The sequence below is a fragment of the Corvus kubaryi genome, unplaced genomic scaffold (genome assembly GCF_017639235.1).
Source record: "Corvus kubaryi isolate FWS band 111438036 unplaced genomic scaffold, C.kubaryi_AGA036_p1.0 121, whole genome shotgun sequence".
Lineage (NCBI taxonomy): Eukaryota > Metazoa > Chordata > Aves > Passeriformes > Corvidae > Corvus > Corvus kubaryi.
The window spans coordinates 443,967-463,949 of NW_024580656.1; the positions used below are offsets into that span (position 1 = coordinate 443,967).

At 62.8% G+C, this 19,983-nt stretch overlaps 3 protein-coding genes across 5 annotated transcripts; 2 read left to right on the forward strand and 1 right to left on the reverse strand.

Annotated features, from left to right (window-relative positions):
* The first annotated feature begins 122 nt into the window (after window positions 1–122).
* MED16 (mediator complex subunit 16) lies at window positions 123–8,416 on the forward strand. Of its 2 annotated transcripts, none has more exons than XM_042033817.1 (15): window positions 123–308; window positions 486–668; window positions 1,041–1,148; window positions 1,277–1,446; window positions 1,986–2,417; window positions 2,690–2,795; window positions 3,458–3,613; window positions 3,913–4,124; window positions 4,367–4,573; window positions 5,001–5,211; window positions 5,396–5,529; window positions 5,900–6,092; window positions 6,312–6,528; window positions 6,883–6,966; window positions 7,723–8,416. In XM_042033817.1, the coding sequence occupies exons 2-15, from the start codon at window positions 533–535 to the stop codon at window positions 7,847–7,849; spliced, it is 2,493 nt and encodes an 830-aa protein (XP_041889751.1). In that variant the 5' UTR covers window positions 123–308; window positions 486–532; the 3' UTR covers window positions 7,850–8,416. The 2 variants fall into 2 exon arrangements, with proteins under 2 accessions (XP_041889751.1, XP_041889832.1); XM_042033898.1 differs by having other exon boundaries at window positions 128–146.
* A 1,380-nt stretch (window positions 8,417–9,796) lies between these two features.
* Window positions 9,797–12,079, reverse strand: LOC121669709 (complement factor D-like). Its single transcript, XM_042039103.1, has 5 exons — window positions 11,908–12,079; window positions 11,568–11,721; window positions 11,175–11,319; window positions 10,539–10,796; window positions 9,797–10,285 (listed from the first exon to the last, which is right to left on the reverse strand). The coding sequence occupies exons 1-5, from the start codon at window positions 11,972–11,974 to the stop codon at window positions 10,112–10,114; spliced, it is 798 nt and encodes a 265-aa protein (XP_041895037.1). The 5' UTR covers window positions 11,975–12,079; the 3' UTR covers window positions 9,797–10,111.
* Window positions 12,080–14,152: 2,073 nt separating this feature from the next.
* PLPPR3 (phospholipid phosphatase related 3) lies at window positions 14,153–18,864 on the forward strand. 2 transcript variants are annotated; one of them, XM_042034465.1, is made up of 8 exons: window positions 14,153–14,314; window positions 14,963–15,081; window positions 15,226–15,411; window positions 15,550–15,679; window positions 15,882–16,077; window positions 16,153–16,210; window positions 16,408–16,581; window positions 16,837–18,864. In XM_042034465.1, exons 2-8 carry the CDS (start codon window positions 15,007–15,009, stop codon window positions 18,097–18,099), a joined length of 2,082 nt encoding a protein of 693 aa, XP_041890399.1. In that variant the 5' UTR covers window positions 14,153–14,314; window positions 14,963–15,006; the 3' UTR covers window positions 18,100–18,864. The 2 variants fall into 2 exon arrangements, with proteins under 2 accessions (XP_041890399.1, XP_041890483.1); XM_042034549.1 differs by lacking the exon at window positions 14,153–14,314 and adding an exon at window positions 14,490–14,777.
* Window positions 18,865–19,983: the final 1,119 nt, after the last annotated feature.

A 19,983-nucleotide genomic window follows, 5' to 3' on the forward strand; every position in this document is an offset into this window, starting at 1 on the left:
GTAGTTTGCTATGCAAATTAGAGCCACGGCAGGGCTCTCTAAGGGCCCCCGCCCGGGGTGTCCGTGGCCGTGCCTGAGCGCGCGGCGCAGGCGCGGGACGGGCAGCCCACGGGGGCGCGGCGGGTCCTGGGGAGCGGCGGGCGCCGGTGAGTGCGGCCGGACCGGAACCGCCGGGAACCCTCCTGTGGCAGCCCCGGGACCCTCCTCTGACCTTCCCGCGAGCCCCGGGAACTCCCGGCACCTCCCCGTGTCTACCCCGAGTTTCCGCCCCCGGAACCATCCCACCCGCACTCCCCGCCCGCCGTAGGGTCGGTACCCGCGGATCGCTCCCTCCGCCTCCCCCCGGGGCCGCCGGGGCCTCTCCCGGTGTGGGGCTGTCCCCGCCTGTGTCGCGGGGGCCGTGCGCTCCCCATGGCCTCTGGGGTTGGGGTCCCCGCGGGCCGTGCGTTCCGGTCCCGGTGTGACCGGCCTTGTGTCGCCCCCAGGCAGGACCGAGCCTGTCCCGTGTCCCCTCCGGGGCCGGGCCGGCGGGATGGACCTGGCGTACGTGTGCGAGTGGGAGAAGAAGCCCAAGAGCAACCACTGCCCCTCCATCCCCCTCGTGTGCGCCTGGTCCTGCCGCAACCTCATCGCCTTCACCACCGATCTCCGCAATGAGGAGGAGAAAGGTACCGCGTGCCCCTTGGGAAATCCCTCCTGGAAGCTCCAGGTGCATTTGGGAAAGTCCAGGATCCGCTGGGCCGGAGCTCTGCCCTGCCCCTGACAGGCTCCCAGCTGTTACTCCTCCTTTTCTTTCCATCCCTCAGCCTCTGGCAGTGTCTAACACACGCTTGTTCCCTGGGAGGGGGTTTGGTTCTCCTAAACCAGGAGCAGCTCCACGTCAGTGTCTGGCCCCTCACTGAGTTCCGAGCACAGTTGTTACCCTACACCAAATCATTTCTATAGAATATTTTATGTTTTCCCTGCATCAGCTGTGGCTCTGAGGCTCAGAAACGGTGGCTGGTGACAAAGCACAGGGAGTCACTTCTGTGTTCGTGCAGATCTCACCCACATGGTCCATATCATCGACACCGAGCACCCCTGGGACGTCTACTCCGTGAACTCAGGCCACACTGAAGTCATCACGTGTTTGGAGTGGGATCAGTCAGGTGTGCTGGGATCCCTCCTCGTTGTCCCTGTGTCCCCCCCGTGCTGTGCCTGTCCCAAAGCAATGGGGTGCGGTTCCTCGGAGGGTTTTGGCTGTTCCCCCTGTTCCCATGCAGTGTCATTGTCACAGGCTCCAGGCTGCTCTCTGCAGACGCTGATGGCCACATCAAGTGCTGGAGCATGACGGATCACCTGGCCAACAGCTGGGAGAACACAGTGGGCAGCGTGGTGGAGGGGGACCCGGTGGTGGCCCTGTCCTGGCTGCACAACGGCGTCAAGCTGGCACTGCACGTGGAAAAGGTTTGTCCTGGCTCCACGGGGGATGTGGGCTGCCATGCTGGCTCAGGTCTTTGCAAAGGACTCAGGATCCTGCCTGTGTTCCGTGCTCTGGGCTCCCTCCTGGCCTTGGGCAAGTCCATCAGAGGAGTTTTTCCTGTCAAAGAGAAGGCAGATTCCTGGTTCCTGCTGAATTCTGAGGGGGGTTGGATCCTTGTTTCTCTTGGTGTTTTGAATGTGTCTCCCTCAGTCTGGTACCTCAGTTCCAGGCTGGAGCATGGCAATAGAGCAGTTCTTTCCTTACCAGTGGTAATTCAGAGGAAATGCCTTCTGGGTGCTGAGGTTTGATCTGGGGATTTGGACACGGAGATGAGCTCCTTGTTTGGAAACGTGTTTGCTTCTGCAGACTCTGAGAGCCCAAAGCTGCCAAGCACAAGTTCCCTGCTTGTGTTTTTTTAACTCCTGGGATGTCCCACAGAAATCCTGCCCCTCTCCCACGAGAAGAGCTCCGCAGGCACAAATTTTGGGGGCAAACACCTACGTTCTGTTGACCTCTGTTACAGTCTGGAGCCTCGAACTTTGGCGAGAAGTTTTCCAGGGTGAAATTCTCTCCGTCGCTGACGCTGTTCGGTGGGAAGCCCATGGAGGGCTGGATCGCCGTGACCATCAGCGGGCTGGTCACCGTGTCCCTCCTCAAGCCCAACGGGCAGGTGCTGACGGCCACCGAGAGCCTGTGCCGCCTCCGCTGCCGCGTGGCCTTGGCCGACGTCGCCTTCACGGGCGGGGGCAACATCGTGGTGGCCACGTCCGATGGCAGCAGCACGTCCCCCGTGCAGTTCTACAAGGTCTGTGTGAGCGTGGTGAACGAGAAGTGCAAGATCGACACCGAGATCCTGCCGTCCCTCTTCATGCGCTGCACCACGGACCCCGCGCGCAAGGACAAGTACCCGGCCATCACCCACCTGAAATTCCTGGCTCGGGACATGTCAGAGCAGGTGGGAAGCTGCTCTTTGCTCCACCTGGCCGTCCTCAGGGGTGACCAGCATGTCCTGCAATACCCTTGGCATTCCTAGTTGCCCTTCTGGGAAGTGCTGCTGGTGCAGCTGGAGTTAGGGACCTGACCATCACCTCCCATTGATTCCAACCTCTGCTTTTTGCTGGTGGAGCATGACCTGACTGGGAGCAGGACCCTGGAAATGGAGGGTGGGAATGACCAGGGCTGTGCCCTCTGCGTTGTAACGCTCATGTAGGGGGCTCTGTTCCGCAGGTGCTGCTTTGTGCTTCCAATCAAAACAACAGCATCGTGGAGTGCTGGTCCCTTAGGAAGGAGGGCCTGCCCGTCAACAACATCTTCCAGCAAATCTCTCCCGTGGGTGAGTGTCTGCACTGGGGACTCTTAAGAACAGGAGCTTGGTCTGAGGAAAAAAGCAGCACAGTTTCTCACATCCGTTATCCCATATATGGGATTATTCAGAATCCCATGTTTATTTTCAGGTATTCTCAGTCCATTCTGTCTGTTTGCATCATAGGCAGCAACTTGCTGTTTCCAGGAAGGGCTTTGGTTGTTGCTTTCACTTCATAAAAGACATTTTGTGTGTTTTGCTGCGCAGCCGCCCTTCCTGCTGCCAGTGGAGCAAAGCCTCCCAAAGGACCAGGATCGAGCAGCAGAGCTGGATTAATCCCCTGCCCAGGCTGCCTGGGCTCCACCTGATCTCAGATAGAACAGAATTAATCGGCACAGTTTGTTTGGTGAAATAGAAAGGATTATTGTATATAACGATCTTAATCACCCTCAGCAGAGCTTTCCATCAAGAGAGATTTAGCAAAACATGTTGCTTGTATAATTCAGTGAAAAAAATAGGGGAATACGAGGGAAATGTCCCGGAAATAGATGGGAAATACACCAGTGAGGTGGAATGAAGAGTCAGTGCCTGAGCTGTGATCCTGCTTGGTTGGGGAGCGTGGGCAGAAATGGGGGGAGGATTTTCTGATCTCGCTGGGACAAAAGTCTCACTCATCTGCTCATTTTCCCAAGTGGGAGACAAGCAGCCCATGATCCTGAAGTGGCGAATCCTGTCTGCCACCAACGACCTGGACCGGGTGTCGGCCGTGGCGCTGCCAAAGCTGCCAATCTCCCTGACCAACACTGATCTGAAGGTGGCGAACGACACCAAGTTCTTCCCTGGATTGGGTAAGGAGTTCCTGTTGTCTTCCTCCTAAACATGTGGCTTTTGCCTGAAATTTCACCTTCTGAGCTGTAGCTGAAGTAAGAATGGGAGCAAAGCATATGGAATGCTGAAAGAAAACTTTCAAACGGGGCATCTTCCCTGCCATCCCGTTGTGTTTCCATGGGGAGAGGCCGTGAAATGCTGATGGCGGGGCTATGAGTCCCCAGCCTTATGGCTTCTCCACGGGCTTCAGTGGTGGCCACTGCTTCAGGCTGTGCCGGGAGGAGCTGCTTGCTTAGCCTTGCTTGTCTCCTGTCCCCAGGCCTGGCCTTGGCTTTCCATGATGGCAGCGTCCACATCGTGCACCGGCTGTCCCTGCAGATGATGGCCGTGTTCTACGGCTCCTCCTCGCAGCGCCCCATGGACGAGCCGACCCTCAAGCGCCCGCGCACTGCGGGGCCCCTGGTGCACTTCAAGGCCATGCAGCTCTCCTGGACATCGCTGGCCCTGGCTGGTGTGGACAGTCACGGGAAGGTTGGTGCTCTTTTATGGTGGGGTTATTTCTCACCCAGGCTCTCTGAGGGATGATGGGTTGCTCGGAAAACAGTGGGAATTCCAGCTGCGAGATCCATGTTGGGAAGGGATGTACTCTGTCACTGCAGGAATTGTCACTAGGCCAGGAGTCAGCTGCATTAGGCCCCTTGCTGTGTTGTAGTTTTGTGGGATGATTTTAAGGCCATTCCTGATGCCGGTTTTCCTTTGGTTCCTCCCTTCAGCTGAGCATGCTCCGCATCTCCCCCTCCATGGGCCACGTGCTGGACATGAACATGTCCCTGCGGCACTTGCTGTTCCTGTTGGAGTACTGCATGGTGACCGGCTACGATTGGTGGGACATCCTGCTCCACGTCCAGCCCAGCATGGTGCAGAACCTGGTGGAGAAGCTGCACGAGGAGTACATGCGCCAGAACGCGGCCCTGCAGCAGGTCAGTGGGTGGGAGCTCTGGGTTCACTCCCAGGGTGGGCACGGGGGGGCTCAGGGACTTGGAGGGGGGAGCAGCCAGTGCCAGTCCTCAGGACACAGGTGGCTCTGCCTGGCTGTGCTCTCTGAGTGCCCAGCTCGGGCAGTGATGGAGCTGGGAAGAGCCTCCATGTCACCAGCGTTCAGTTTCACTGACATCAGCGGGTCTCTGCCTGTTGGAAACTCGGGGTGAGACGGTGAAGTCTATTTTTGGCAGATTCTGGGAGCAGCAGCACGTGCCCAGCGCAGCGCTCACGTGTGCAGCGTGCACCGTTCCTGTCGCTCCTGTGGCAGAAAGGGAGAGCAGAGAATAAAGCAGAGCAGCAGCTTTAATGAGCTTATGCTAATTCTGCCTTTCCTTGTGCCTTTTGCTGCGTTTCCCCGTCGCTCAGGTGCTCTCCACGCGCATCGTTGCCATGAAGGCGTCGCTGTGCAAGCTCTCCTCCAGCACCATCGCCCGTGTGTGTGACTACCACGCCAAGCTCTTCCTCATCGCCATCAGCTGCACCCTGAAGTCGCTGCTGCGCCCGCACTTCCTCAACACCCCTGACAAGAGCCCCGGGGACCGGCTCACCGAGATCTGCTCCAAGATCACGGATGTAGGTACTGACTGCTCACAGCATCCCTCGCTGCCTTCCCAAGGTTTGGGATTGGATCGTTCCCTACGGTGTCACAGTCTCATAGTAACTCCTGGGTTTGAGGAGAAGGAGAAGGGTGACCTCCGCAGGGAGGGTGTGAGGTTTGGATCCATCTTCCTGAGGCAGGCAGTGTCTTGCTTCTCTTCCAGACATTGACAAGGTGATGATTAACCTAAAGACGGAAGAGTTTGTCCTGGAGATGACGACACTGCAGTCCCTGCAGCAGCTCATCCAGTGGGTGGGGGATTTTGTGCTCTACCTGCTGGCCAGCCTTCCCAACCAGGTGAGACCTGGAGTGCTGGGAACACGCCGAGAGGACACAAACACCCATGGGCAGTGCTGGGGAGCTTTAGCCAGGGCACACAGGGCCACATGTCCCTGTCAGCATGAGCACTGGGGACAAGTAAGGAACAGCAGAATTAGAGAATGGCCCTTCCCATGCCTGTGTGGGGCTGGTGACACTTGGGGACACTCCTGTTGGAGCTCTGCAGAGGCGTCACCTTCAGGTCACCCTCTGCCATCCCCAGCAGCAGGTTCCGTAGGGTGTGTGCTGCTGGAAGCAGGAGCTGTCTGGATGCAGTGGGGTGTCTGGGGCCGGTGTGAGCCCCACCTGAGCCAGTGTGAGCCCCACCCATGCCACTGTCCCCCCGCAGGGCTCCCCGGTGCGCCCCGGGCACAGCTTCCTGCGCGACGGCGCGTCCCTCGGCATGTTCCGGGAGCTCATGGTGGTGATCCGCATCTGGGGGCTGCTGAAGCCCAGCTGCCTCCCTGTCTACACGGCAACCTCCGACACCCAGGACAGCATGTCCCTGCTCTTCCGGCTCCTGACCAAGCTCTGGCTGTGCTGTGAGTGTGGTCGGTTCCCTGAACTGTAATTCCTGCAATAGCGGGGTGGGACGTGACTCCGAGGGGGTCTGGCACATTCAGAAAGGGCAAGTGCAGCTGCCAAGGTTATTGTTTTCCAGGCTGAGTTGGCAGTGGAGGAGGAGGCTGCACGCAGCTCTCTGGAGCTCTGAAGGAGAAATGTAAAGGTCACACGGGTTCTTTCCTTCATTTCCCACGCAGGTCGTGAGGAAAATCACATCACGGAGCCTGACGATGCCCTGATCGACGAGTGCTGCCTCCTGCCCAGCCAGCTGCTCATTCCCAACATTGACTGGCTGCCCATCAACGACGGCATCATCAGCAAGCTGCAGAACAAGCAGCTGGTCCGGCTGCAGTTTGGGAAGGCTCCTGGGCTCGTTGGCCACACTGTCTCTTCCCAGTTCGATGCCTTTGTCAGGTACAAGCCCCTGGAACAAGTCAGTGCCGTGGCGAGAAGGGGGCTTGGCAGCTCTGAGGTTTGGCTTATCTCTGTGCTGCTGGGACCCAAGAGCAGTTTGTCCTCTCTGCTGGAATCCGTTTCTCGGCTTGTGATGGGCTGGGAATTTTAAGTACTGAAAAGTGATAGCAAATGGGGGGAAAAAGCCCGTTAATTAATGTGATTAATTGTGTCATTGTGACCACGAATCTCGTGGCACTGGGTGGGCAAGTGGGCCAGAGCGTCTGCCATGTTGGCCAGTGGGATGCAGCTCCCTGTCCTGGGAGCAGCTTGTGGAAAGTGACACTCTAGGAAGGTCCTGTTCTCCCTCCCCAGGGCCCCTGGACAGCCCAAAATTGACCACCTGAGGCGGCTGCACCTGGGTGCGTACCCAACAGAGGAATGCAAGTCCTGTACCAGGTAAGTGACACTTGGCAGTGGAGCTTGGGCAGGACTTGGACTCTCCTGTGCCCTTGAGGAGTTCTCCAAGGCTGGTTGTGGCTGTGGTTAAGGTGTCCTCAATCTGGGACACCCAGATCTTTGTCAGAGTGTGGCGTTGTTGCAGCCTGGCCCTGGGTTAAAAATCAAACAGGTCAGATCAGGCTCTTAAATTAATCTGACCTGGAGGAGACCCTACAGCAACTCCTGTATGTGATGCCCGGTTCTGTGGGTCTGGTCATTAAAGCACCTGTGTGGTCATAGCAGAGCTGGAGGGAGGAACCACCCCACTGTCCCTGCTCCCATTTTGGGGTCATCATTCCCCCAGCCTCACATTTCATGCTGTCCTACTCATCCACCCTCACGGAGAGCCTGGATTTCAGGATAATGGCTCAGGGAACAAACATCCATCTAAGTCATGTGATTGAATTAGCTTTAATTACTGGTTTTAATAGAAAGCCTCTGTAGCAGATCATTTTTGTGAGATGACTGTCAGTTGTTTCATGGATAAACAGCAGCTGGGGCTGTTCCTTGCCAGGCTCCAGCTCCAGCAGAGCCCTCAGCGGGATTGTTGCTCGCTGGTTTCAGCTGGTTTTGGTACTCACAAGTGGCACCTGCAGATGACAGGAGCTGGTTTCCCCCACGGATACCCAGATCCCTGTGTGATCCATGCAGCACCCCAGCAGTGCTGGCTCTCCACTGCCCCCCGGGCTGGCTGCACCCTTCATGTCCCCCCAGGTGTGGCTGTGTCACCATGCTGAAGTCGCCCAACAAGGTGACAGCAGTGAAGCAGTGGGAGCAGCGCTGGATCAAGAACTGCCTGTGTGGGGGGCTGTGGAGGAAGATGCCCCTCAGCTACTCCTGAGCCCTTCCCGGGGTGCAGTGGGGGCCACGAGCTGCACGGGGCTCCCTTCACAGAGGTTTTGGGACAAGGGAGTGGCAGCTCCTCTCCCTCATGCTGGGAAAGCTGCTGCTGCTCGTCCTTGGTTCAGCTGTGCTGAAAAAGAGAGCTGAGGGAGCTCTGCCTCTTTTAGCAGGGAAGAGCTGGAAAGGAATGCCTGAGGTTTCCCCATCGTTTGGGGCCCAGGAGGGGAGAGCCTGGCTGTGTTTCGGGGCTGTGCCAGCGGAGCAGCCACGTCCTGGCAGCTGCCCTGGCTTGGGCAGAGTGGTGATGGGGTGGCTGGTGAGGAACAAAGTCCCAGCTGAGGGGAGCACACCTGGTACCTCCCATCCATCCTGTGCCTCCGGCTGCTTGGGAAGTGCCACATGGGCTGGGCACTCCTGATCCCTCAGCAAACTTGCCCCTCTGACAGGAGTTGGCTCCTGAGTGCCCATCAGTGTTGGATGGGAGCAGGAATGTGAGTGCTGCTGCCTGGAGTGAACTCTCCCTTTGCCTTTTGCTGTTGTAAATAAAAGTCCTCTGAATTTTGTACAGAACCGTGTGGTTTATGTCTGTGGTGTGACGTGGCCACCCAGCGTGGGGCTGGGGCAGCAGAGCCACGGGAGGGCTGCCAGAGCATCTGTCAGGAAAGGAACCACCATCGTTGGAAAAAGGGGAAGGGGAAATGGATGTTTTCAAGGTTCGCCTTATGGACACTCGAGGAAAAAACATCAAATCCTTGGGGTTGTGTAAACCTCCAGCTTCAGGCAGAGCTGGACACTTGAGCGTGCCAGAGGAGGAGCGTTTCTGGTGCAGCCAAAAGTCCTTTTGGGCTTTTGCTCTCTCTTGGGCCCCTCAGCTGCTGCTGGCCCGGCAGGAAAGCACAACCTCCTGGAGCCAGCGTGGCTGTGCCTGTGGAGCCCCAGCCCTCTGGGGGTGATCTGGGCCTGCTCCTCTCCCACGGCTCCTTCAGCTCTTAGGGAGGAGAGCCTGGAGCCTTGTGCTGCTGCATCCCAGCCAGCAATTCCAGGTCCCCACAGACCGTTTAAGAGAGGGAGTGAGCCAGTCTTAGTACATTCCTTTCCCTCTGGAACCGTGATTTCATTATTCTTAAGAGCTGGAGCTGGTGACAGAGAGTTCATCCCTTGACTCCAGCGAATGTTTCGCTGCACAGAGCTGTAAGAGCTGTACAGACCTCTCCCCCTCGCTACTCTGCTGGTAATTAGGGACAATCGAATGGCTAATTAGGAAACGGCACCTTATTAAGGCTCTTTTCCCCTGTAAGTAAAACTCAAACCGGGCTCTCTGTGAGCTCTTTAGAGAACAGGCTTGGGGTTATTTAATGTTTGATTTGGAACAGGGAACAGCAGCACAGCAGGGGGATGGAGACAAATTCGCGTCCCCCTTGTCCCCCTGCTGACCACGGAGCTCCTGGGATGGGACTGGAAGGGTCTGGCAGTGCCCCGGGCCGTGCTGCTGCCCTGATCCCATCACTTGTGCCTTGGCCCTGCTCCCTCCAGGATAGGGCAGTGGGAGAGCAGGGGCCTGGGGGTGACCAGGGTTGTGGTGGGAAGGTGGGGGCTCTGCCCTGCCCTGCCCCTCAGCTCCTGGGACAAGAGGGTCCCAGTGAGAATCCTGCTGGGTTCCAGCACCGATCCCACCGTGAGAGCTGGAGCTGCCACTGCCATATCAGCAACAGGCAGATCCTGCTTTCCCAAACATTCACACAATGACCCTGCGGGAGGTCCCGGATCTGGATCCTATCGCGGCCACACTGCAGGATGCGTCCCCTGCTCCCACCCGAGGCCACACCTTCCCCAAGGGCTCAACCTCACCATGTCCCCCCCCATGTCCAGGTGCCCCTGGGCAGGGGTTCCCACGCAGACCCGCCCAGCTCGCCCCATGCACCCCATTCCCCCAGCCCAGCAGCTCTGCAGGAATCATCATCACTTTATTGCAGCAGTCGCAGGCAGCATTTTGGGCACTTTCAGCAAAGCCTGTTGAGGGCTGTGACCCCCAATTCTCCCCCACCTGGGCCCTGCGCTTTGTGAGTGGGGGGCCAGGGACCCCCTTCCTTAGTTCCTCGCCAGTCCCCTGGCCCAGCCCTCCCTCCTGGCGTGGGGGGACGCTCCGGCAGCGGGGTGGGCAGCGGTGGGAGCCCCTGGCACGCAGCGGGGCGGCACTGTGGGTGCTCTGGCCGTGCTGGCAGCCACAAGCCGTGGCATGGAGCAGGTCCCTGCGGTCCCCTCAGCGAGTGTCCCCCTCCTCGTCCGCAGAGGCCATGACGCTGTCGATCCAGGCCGCGTACGGGGCGATGCGGGTGTAGATGGCCGGTTTCTTGTAGTTGCCGCAGACCCGGGAGCCGGCCGTGACCACCCCCTCGGCCACCCCGTTGCAGACCAGAGGGCCACCGGAGTCTCCCTGCAGGACCAAAGCTCATCAGTATGGCCAAGGGTTTGCTGGACACCCCAGCCCATCTCCCACCCCTCATTCCTGCCTCCCGGCTCCTGTGCTCTGCTCTGCAGTGGCCAGCACAGGGCCTCCTCACCCCAGGGATGTTGTCCCCTCCTGCTCCGCAGCCCCTCCCCTCTCCCAGGCTCTGGGCATTGTCCCCTCTTGCTCCCTCCCAGCTCTCCAGGGGTCCGGCGGTGCTTCCGTGGTGGGTGTGTGGTACCTTGCAGGTGTCCATCCTGCGGGAGTCGGTGCACATCATGTTCTTGGTGATGGTGCCGTCGTGCCGCGTGCGGTGGTTGCAGACGTCGCGGCTGATCACCGGCCGCTCCACCTGGTGCAGCTTGTCTGGCCGGCGGCCACTGTGGTCGATGGTGCCCCATCCGGCCACCTCGCACACCGTTTCGGCCGCCACATCCCTGTCCTCCCGCTGGAAGGGCAGCACCCGCACGTCCGCGTTCAGCTCCGCTTTCTCCTCCAGCTGCCACAGATCCAGCGGGGACCCAGGTCACAGGGGCAGCAGGGCACAGTGAGCCCAGCCCTGACACCGGTACCACCCCAGCCTCAGCCACACTCAGGGCTTCGCCTCCCGAATGAAGCCCCAGGATGCAGCCAGAGACCAGAGCTGGAGCTATGAGGAAGATGGAGGCATTTGGACACAGCTCAAAGGTCTTTGGTGAGGGAAGCAGGGATGGTCCCATGGGACAAGGGAGGGATGGACAAGGCAACCAGGCCCAGCCTGACCATGAGGATTTCCTCTGGCCAGTCAGTGACCCTGCAGGGTCCCAAGGGGCAGTGGGATTTGCAGGAACGGGGCTGTGCCTGGTGGGGAGGAGGGTCCCATCAGCCGCCAGCCCACCTGGAGGAGAAGAAGGTCATCCTTGTTGTTGTGGATGTTGCTGCCAGGGTGGGGGAACTGGGCGCGCACTTGGTACAGGCGTTTGTGGGGCTCCGGTTCCGTCAGTGAGTGGGCACCCAGCAGCACCTGGAAGAGTTTGCCATCCCTAGAAGAGAGTCAGAGTGTGGGACAAACAGCTGGGGGTATCACTGCACCCAGCCATGGAAATGGGGTGCTGTGGGGGATTGGAGAGCCCCCCAGGGAGCTCCAAGAGGTCCTGCAGCCCCTGCCCAGTCCTCCCTGAAGGTGGGAGCTCAGTCCCGTGCTTTGACACCGGGGTTGAGGCTATGGAGTGGGATTTGGCCTGAGTCCAGCAGCCCCCCCAGCCATGCACTGACCCCCACACACACTCACGTCTCCTCGGTGCAGTGGGCAGCGCTCAGCACCCACTGCTCAGCGATGAGGAAGCCCCCACAGACGTGCTGCCCGTCCATCTGCAGCGAGGCCATGTACGGCTTCAGGTGGGGCTTGGCTACGGAGCCCCTCAGGATCCGTCCCCTGGGCTGCCCTGCAGGAGAGAGGCTGGGTCAGCTGAGGGGCACGGGGTGTCCTTCGGTCCCTTCCCAGGATCCCTGGACCCCTCCTTGTGGGCTGCACCAGCACCTGGCTGCAGGTGGAGGCAGGAACTGGGGAGCTGGGCAGGAACCCCCGCGCTGGGGACGCCGCTGCCCTGGGGTGCAGGGGGTACACTCACCATGCACTGGGGCCCAGAGCAGCAGCAGCAGCCCGAGGACGAGGACGGGAGCAGGACTCGGCCCCATGGCTGCAGAGCCCGGCGATGCCTCTGCCCGGCTGCGGGGTGTGCAGGAGTTTTGGGGAGCGCGATGGGGCTGCGGGGTGGACGCTGCTCACCCGGGGTTGCGGCTGGGACTCGCTTTTATGTCCAGTTTGGGGCAGGAAAGGGGCGGGGGGGGGAGGCGCGGAGGGAGCGGGGGGGTTTCCGCAGCGTGGGCTGAATGTTTTGAAATATTCAGCTTATAAAAGGGGTCAAGAGTTCCCGGCACAAACAGCGCGGGAGGAGGAAACAGCCCGGCCCAGCTGCCGGCCCTGGCACCCACCGCCGGGGATTTCTGCGCCGGGGTTTTTAATGCCGAAAACGTTCAGGCTCTTGGCAAATGAAGGCTCCGGCAAATTCTATCCCGGCCCCGCCCCCCGCAGGAGAAGGGGGCCCCGCCCGGCCCCGCTGGGTGTCAGCTCGGTGGGTGCCCAGGGATACAAACCCGTCCCCTGGGTTAGCCCTCGGGCTGACGAGGACAGCGGGGTCATCCCTGCCCCGAGGGGGGTCCTGCAGGGCTGGGGGCGGCGGTGATGGGAGGGGTGATGGCAGCGACAGGGGCGGTGTCCGGGATGCCGGTGGCGGTGGTAGCCCCGGTCGCCTCTGCCTTTCTCCCCGGTGCCACTAAGCGGAGCCACCGCCTCGGCTCCCGCGCGTCCCTGAGCTCCGGAGCCGCCCGGAGCCCCCGCCCGCAGCCCCCGCCCGGAGCTCCCGCCCGGGCTCGTTCGCGGGGCCTCACATCGCGCCTCGAGGTCTCTTGTCGAGATGGCCACCGTGGCCACCGTGGTCACCGTTGCCACCCACAGCGCAGCCGGGACCGAGCAGGGCTCCTGGGGACACCCCACAAGGGGCTGGAGCCCACCCTCTCCTTCTCCTGCTGCTCCACGAGCCTTTACAGCTCCGAGCTGCCGCATTCCCTTTGTCCGGCTGCGTAGACGCCCCATCGCCCCGACCTCTGACCCTCCGACCCCCCCAAGCCAATGGACCCATGGTCAGCAGCTGGCCGGACTCATCGGCGAGGAGGGGGCCGGGCACTGGGGGTCCCCGGAGGCTCAGGAGTCCCTCTGCAGTGGTCGCTTCGCCTCCCCGCTGTCCCCACGTGCTGGTGGCACATGGTGGGCAGGGGTCAGTGGTGTTGTGGGAGGCGGCCGAGTCTGGCTCAAAACAGGGATTTTCCGCAGGGAGAGCAGCTTAATCGCAGCTTCCAGGGATTCGGGATTTAGATGTTAAATATGCCGGGAGATTTCTGCCCACTTAGGGCCAAAAATGGAATAAGGGCACCGTGTGGAGCCAGGGCTGCTCAGATCCCGGACAGCACCGTGACAGGGTGGGCAGTGGGCGGTTGGGGGGAACAAGTGAGTGTAGGGTGCAGGAAATGGGGTACAGGGTGGGGTACTGGGTAGGGCACAGCCGGGATCCTCTGCAGAGCGGGGGGACAGGGGCAGATGGGGCTGGGGTGCTGCTGCCTCTGCCAGGAGGTGCCAGGAGGCTCTAGAAAGCAAAGGGAGCTGCACCCACCTCCCCAGGCCCAAGTGTGGGACACACAAGGCTCCTGCTGAGGGTGGCTCCCGGCACCGTCCCTGGGGCTACTCATGAGTGTGGGTCCAGGACTCGCCCCGAGTCCCCCGGGAAGCCCCCAGGTGCCACGGGCAGGGCAGGTACCCCCCGGCCGACAGAGCCCAGGTGAGGGCTGGCAGAGCTCTGGGGCGCTGGGTTTAGGAGTCACGCACCCCCGTGATGCGGGACCCCCGCTTGGGCACCCCTCGGGTCCCCACAGGTCCAGGGCAAGGGAGGGGGCTCTGCAGGGCAAGAGGGGCCTCGGGGCGGGGGACAACTCCCCGCAGCACACGGGGGCAGGGGAGCTGATCGGGGGGCCGGCGGTGGAGGCAGCCCGGGTTGGGGGCGGCCCCGGGACCCCCCGAGCCCCTCGGTGCCTGGGCATGGTCCGGGGTGCGGAGCGGTGCGGAGGGAGGTCGGTCCCACGGCTGTCCTCGGCCCCGCCCGGCCCTTTGTCTCGCCTCGATCCCCCCCCGACCTCCCGACCCCCCCCCAGACCCTCCCAGACCCCCATCCCTGGACCGACGTGGGCTCGATGGGGGCTCGGCGGGGGCTCGGCGCCCCGGGAGGGGCCGGGGGCGGCGGGGCGGAGCGGGGGGCGGCGGGCGAGGGAGGAGGAGAAGGAGGAGGAGGAGGCGGCGGGGGCGGAGGAAGCCGCCGCTCCCCGCGCTCCGCCGAGGCAGGAGCATCCCGGATCCCGGGGACATCCCCCCCACAGCCGCCGCTACCGCCGCCCCCCGCCCCGCTGCGCCCCGGGGCCGCCGCTGAGGTAAGTGGGGGACACGGACCGGCACAAAGGGCCGCTCCTCCCTCCCCCGACACCCCCTCCCATCTCTCGGCCCCGACCCCCGCCCGCGGCTGCGGCACGGTCCCTGCGAAGGGGAGGTTCCCCGCTGAGCCCCCCGCCCTCCCGCTCATACCCCCGGTTAATGCTCCGTTCTTGCCCCCCCTTCATTGCCCCTCGCCGTTGCCCCTCGTGGCTCCATCCCCGTTGTCCTCCCCCCTCGTTTCGCAGCCCGGGCTCGGTGCAATCTCGTAGGGCTGAGGCCGGGAGGGCTCGGGGAGCCCCATCCCCGGCCCGGCTCTGCGGGCAGCACAACCCCTCTGCACGCCCTCCGCAGCAGCCTCGCCGCCTGTCGCGGTAGTGACCGCCTGTCGCGACAGACGAGCCTCCTCCCCACCTGTTGTCACAGCTCCTGGGGCTGGCACCCCCAGTTCCGGCTGTGTCTCTGGTGAGCGGGGGCAGTGGGGTGACCTGGGGCTGACCAGGGGTGACATGGGGTGCCCGTACCCCTGCAGAGCCGGGTGGTGGCACAGGGGTGCTCGTCCCCCTCGGGGGTCAGGAACTGGAGGGGTGGTCAGGGATCACCGGGGCTGCCCATCCCCCTGCCACGCAGTGACACTCGTGCCCCCACAGGGTGGAGGCACAGCCCAGTGGGACCCCTGTGCCTGCCCAGGACCATGATCCCCCCCAAGGAGAAAGCCCACGCTCCCAAGGACAGCATGACACTCCTGCCCTGCTTCTACTTCGTGGAGGTGGGTGTGGGGTGGGTGGGCACGGGGTGGGGGCTGTGCAGGGGGTTCTGTCCTGGGCCCTGGCACGGCAGGTGGGGGTCTGTGTCCCATTCTGGCAGTGCCATCGCTCCGGGGGCACGTTGGTCCCCACTCTCTCCCCCACAGCTGCCCATCGTGGCCTCCTCCGTCGTGACGCTCTATTTCCTGGAGCTGACGGACCTCTTCAAGCCGGCCAAGGTGGGCTTCCAGTGCCATGACCGGGCACTCTCCATGCCCTACGTGGAGACCAACGAGGAGCTCATCCCGCTGCTGATGCTGCTCAGCCTGGCCTTCGCCGCGCCTGCTGCCTCAGTGCGTCCGGGCTTGTCCCGCTGTGGGGGTCGGGGCAGAGCTGGGGATTGATGTCTGGCAGTGTCCAGCGTCTGTTGGGCAGCTCTGCCAACATCCCAGACCCGCCCAGTCCCTCCTGAGCCAGCGGTTCCTTCCCAGATCATGGTCGGGGAGGGCATGGTGTACTGCCTGCAGTCCCGGCTGAAGGGCCGCGCCGGTGCCGAGGGCAGCATCAATGCCGGTGGCTGCAACTTCAACTCCTTCCTGCGCCGCACCGTCAGGTTTGTGGGTACGTTGTGCCACAGCCTGAACAGGACCTGGGGGCTGGGGGGGACCTGGGGCCACCCTGGCTGTGATAGCAGGAGCACGGCCCCACCCAGACCCTGGACACTGCACCAGACCCTTTCCAGCAGGTGCCCCAGGGCTGGGTGAATCCTGGCTGCCCCACATGGGATGGGGGTGACCCACTGTCCCACTCCTGCTATCCCCAGGCGTCCACGTGTTCGGACTCTGTGCCACAGCCCTGGTGACGGACGTCATCCAGCTGGCCACTGGCTACCACGCTCCCTTCTTCCTGACCGTCTGCAAACCCAACTACACCCTGCTGGGCACCCCCTGCGACGCCAACCCCTACATCACCCAGGACATCTGCTCAGGCACTGACAAGCACGCCATCCTCTCTGCCAGGTACGTGCCAGGGGAGCCCTGTGCCGCCCTGCCAGCCCTCCTGCCCCATCCCAACCGTGTCCCTTCTCCCTGCAGGAAGACCTTCCCATCCCAGCACGCGACGCTCTCGGCTTTCGCTGCTGTCTATGTGTCGGTGAGTTCCCAGCACTGCCTGGCACATGCCAGTCCTGTGCCATGGGCAGCTGTGTCCCTCTCCTGTTGGCACAGACAAGCTCTGCCTGATATTCCTGTGCCCGTGCTGGGTGTGGGTGCAGGCACCTGCAGTCCCACATGCACCCAAGAGCTGTGTGCATGGCCGGGGTTGTGACTAACACCCTGTTCCTGCCCCAGATGTATTTCAACTCCATCATCTCAGACAGCACCAAACTCCTCAAGCCCATCCTGGTCTTCGCCTTTGCCATTGCCGCCGGCATCTGTGGCCTGACCCAGATCACCCAGTACCGCAGCCACCCCGCTGACGTCTACGTGGGCTTCCTGATCGGCTCTGGCATTGCCGCGTACCTGGTGGGTGCTGGTCCTGCCCGTGGCCCAGGGAGGGGGGTGGGAGAGGCTGGGGGGGCCATGTTGACTCCCCACTCTCCAGAGCAGCTGTGGCTGCCCCATCCCTGGAAGTGTTCAAGGCCAGGCTGGACAGGGCTCAGAGCAACCTGGTCTAGTGGAAATTGTCCCTGTCTGTAGCAGGGGCATTGGACCAGATGACCTTTAAAAGTCCTTTCCAACACAAACCATTCTAGGATTCTATGGTTGCCCTTCCCACAGGCTTTCCATGCTGTTGGCAACTTCCGTGCCCCGACGGAGCGCGTTCCGACGCAGGCGCCGGCCAAGGACGCGCTGCGGGCACTGACACAGCGGGGCCATGACTCCGTCTACCACCAGAACAAGTCGGTGAGCACCGACGAGCTGAACCCACAGGCGCGGCTGGAGGAGGCGGCACGGCCGGTGCCGCGTGAGAAGAATTCGCTGGGCAGCCTGAAGCGGGCCAGTGTGGACGTGGACCTGCTGGCCCCCCGCAGCCCCATGGGCAAGGAGAACATGGTGACCTTCAGCAACACCCTGCCCCGCGTCAACACCCCCTCCATGGACGACCCCGCGCGGCGGCACATGACCATCCATGTCCCCGTGGACGCCTCCCGCTCCAAGCAGCTCATCACAGAGTGGAAGCAGAAGTCGCTGGAGGGCCGGAGCATGACGCTGGCGGAGGAGGCGACACAGGCCCGGGGTGTGGGGGAGCCCGGCGAGGAGGTGCCCCCCTCCCTGTACCCCACGGTGCAGGCGCGCTCGGCCGAGCGGGCGGCCATGGGGCCCCGTGTGCTCATCCAGCCCCGGCCGGGCGCCTCGCAGCTGGTGCACATCCCCGAGGAGAGCCAGGCAGGCGCCGGGGCCGCGGCCGGCAGCGGGGCGGCCGTGAGGGCCAAGTGGGTGATGGTGGCAGAGAAGGGGGGAGCGCAGCGGGTGGCCAACCCCCCGCGCCTAATGCAGGTCATCGCCATGTCCAAGCAGCAGAGCCTTGTCTCTGTCACCCCCAAGCACTCGGAGACGTCCTCGTCCTCCACCAGCTCTGACTCGTCGCAGTACCGCTCGCCCTCCGAGCGGGACAGCTCCAGCATCATCACCATCGACGCCCACGCCCCTCACCACCCTGTTGTCCACCTCTCTGCAGGCAATGGGCCCTGGGAGTGGAAGTCTGGGTCGAAGGGGTCAGAGGGGCCAGACACCTATGAGCTGGGTGAGGTGGGGAAGGATTTCCATGGCTTCCGCCCAGCCAAGAGTGCCGGTGTCTCCCCTGGCTCCTCTGTCAGCGACATGGAGCAGGACGAGCCACGCTATGGCAGCCTGGCTGCCATCCCGGGGGCAGCAGGAGGTGGTGGGGAGCGGGTGGAGGCCCCCCCTGAGGGGCTACTGGCCACAGCCAGCCGCGACTCCACGCTGCGGAGGAAGCCGGCCGAGCGGGACGGGACGGCGGATGGCGAGGTGGACCTGTACTACAAGAAGATGCAGGCAGGCCGCAGGTTTAAGGACTGAGCCCCGGTGCCTTGCCGGGGGCCCCATGCCCCTGCCCTGATTTGGGGGGGCTCTGTGATTCTGGGGCCCCTCTGCAGGGGATGGCAGGACAGGGCTGGATTTACTCTCGAGCAGCACAGCCACGCTGGTCCTGAGCCAGTTGAGACGTCTGTGGGACCCCTGGCATGGGACCCTGCTCCCACCTGAGCAGCTGGAGGGGCTTTGCCCCCACAGGCTGTGGGGCTGGGCAGCTCCAAGCACTTTTGACTTTCTTTTTCTCTCTAACACCGGTGCTGACATTTCCGAGGGGTTCTTTTATTCCGGCTCTGGAAGTGGATGTCTGTAGGGGGGAGCGGGGAGGGACAAATGGTGCCGAAGGGCTTTGGGGGGCACTAGATCAAGGGGTTTAACAGGGAGAAGAGGCTGCTGTGGGGCAGCAGGCCCTAGCTCATGGGGGGATTAATGGGTGATAGGGGTCCTGTGACACCCCACCATCCTGCACCACTGGTCTGTGTGAGCGAGCCTGAGGGTGGACAGACTGGGAGGGGGGGTCTGCCCAGGGCTGTGGCTCTGGGCGTGCAGAGGCTGTAAATACTGCAGGGAACTGGAGGAGAGGGGGGTGTTGGGGTAGGGGTGCAGTGGGGACAGAGCTCCACCCCAGGAGGCACAGCCCTGGGCTGCAGCCGAGGTTTGGGGGGAGCAGGGAGGGGATCTCCAGACTGCGAATATGTCGGGCAACAGCTGGAGCTGCTGTGGTTTGAAACGCAAATAAACACGTGGATGTTCCCTGGCTGGGTTCCTTCGGCAGGGTGGGGGGCAGCTGGGTCCCACAGCTGGCGGGGGGGGGGTTGGGACCAGGGCTCTGGCACCTGCGGGAGTTCCCAACCATGGGGAGCGGTGGCTGGGACAGCGGCGTCCCCCCGCCCCCCAACGGGACACTGTGCCGATGGCACCAAACTGCCACTGCCAATTGGATTAACAGTGGATATACCAAAGCCTTCGCCTTGCAAACATATGGATTATCCACATAACCCTGACTCGATGCTGGAAAAGCCACCCGGGATTAGCGGGAGGATTGTGGCAACAGCTCGTGGTGTGGGGGGTTGTGGGGGGCCCTGGGGGCAGGGGGTCGAGGGGGTCCAACGCCAGCCGGCACCAGGGCCGCGGGGCTGCTCCATCCAGCCGCGGTGCGGGTGACCCGGGGAGGTGACCCGGAGCTGCTGGCGAAGGTCACCGGGATTGACGCCGCGTTCCGGCGGTCCTTGGTGGGGGCCGGGGCGATGCGGGGGCTCCCAGCCCACCAGCCCCACGTCGCCCCCGCGCTCACGGCTCATTGCGGTGCCGATGGCGTCACGCGCCGCTTCCCGCCGCCTCTGACCCAGCGGTTTCCATGGCAACTGACAGCCCCACATCGCTCTCGCAGTCTCGGGCAACCCCCCAGCCCCGCACCCGCTCCCGCAGCCCCCGACCCCCTTCGGGCAGCCCCCCAGCAGCCGCTGCTGCATCGCTTGGGGATCCGCGGGGTCGGGAGGGAGCGGGAGCATCCTCATCCTCATCCTCGCCCCGGCCCCGCACAGGGTTGCAGCAAGAGGGGCTGCCAGCCCCCATTATCAGCTCCGGCCTGGACTCTGCTTCGGCACCGCACATGTCCGGTGTCCCGATCTTTTCCGTTGGGGACACCCCGGCACATCCCCGTGTTCCCCGGGTGAGCCCCAGGGGCAGGGCCCGGCTTTGTGACACACAAAAGGCTCAGCCCCGCTCCCGGCCCCGCCCCGGTGCTCGCTTTGCCCCCAGCCAAGAGTGGGTCCCCGATTTGGGGTTCCTGCTTTGGGGTTCCCGCTGGCAGCTATTCCCTTTTGGCACTCAGCGGTGCTGAGGGCGTGCGGAAGGCCGGGGTTTAGGGTG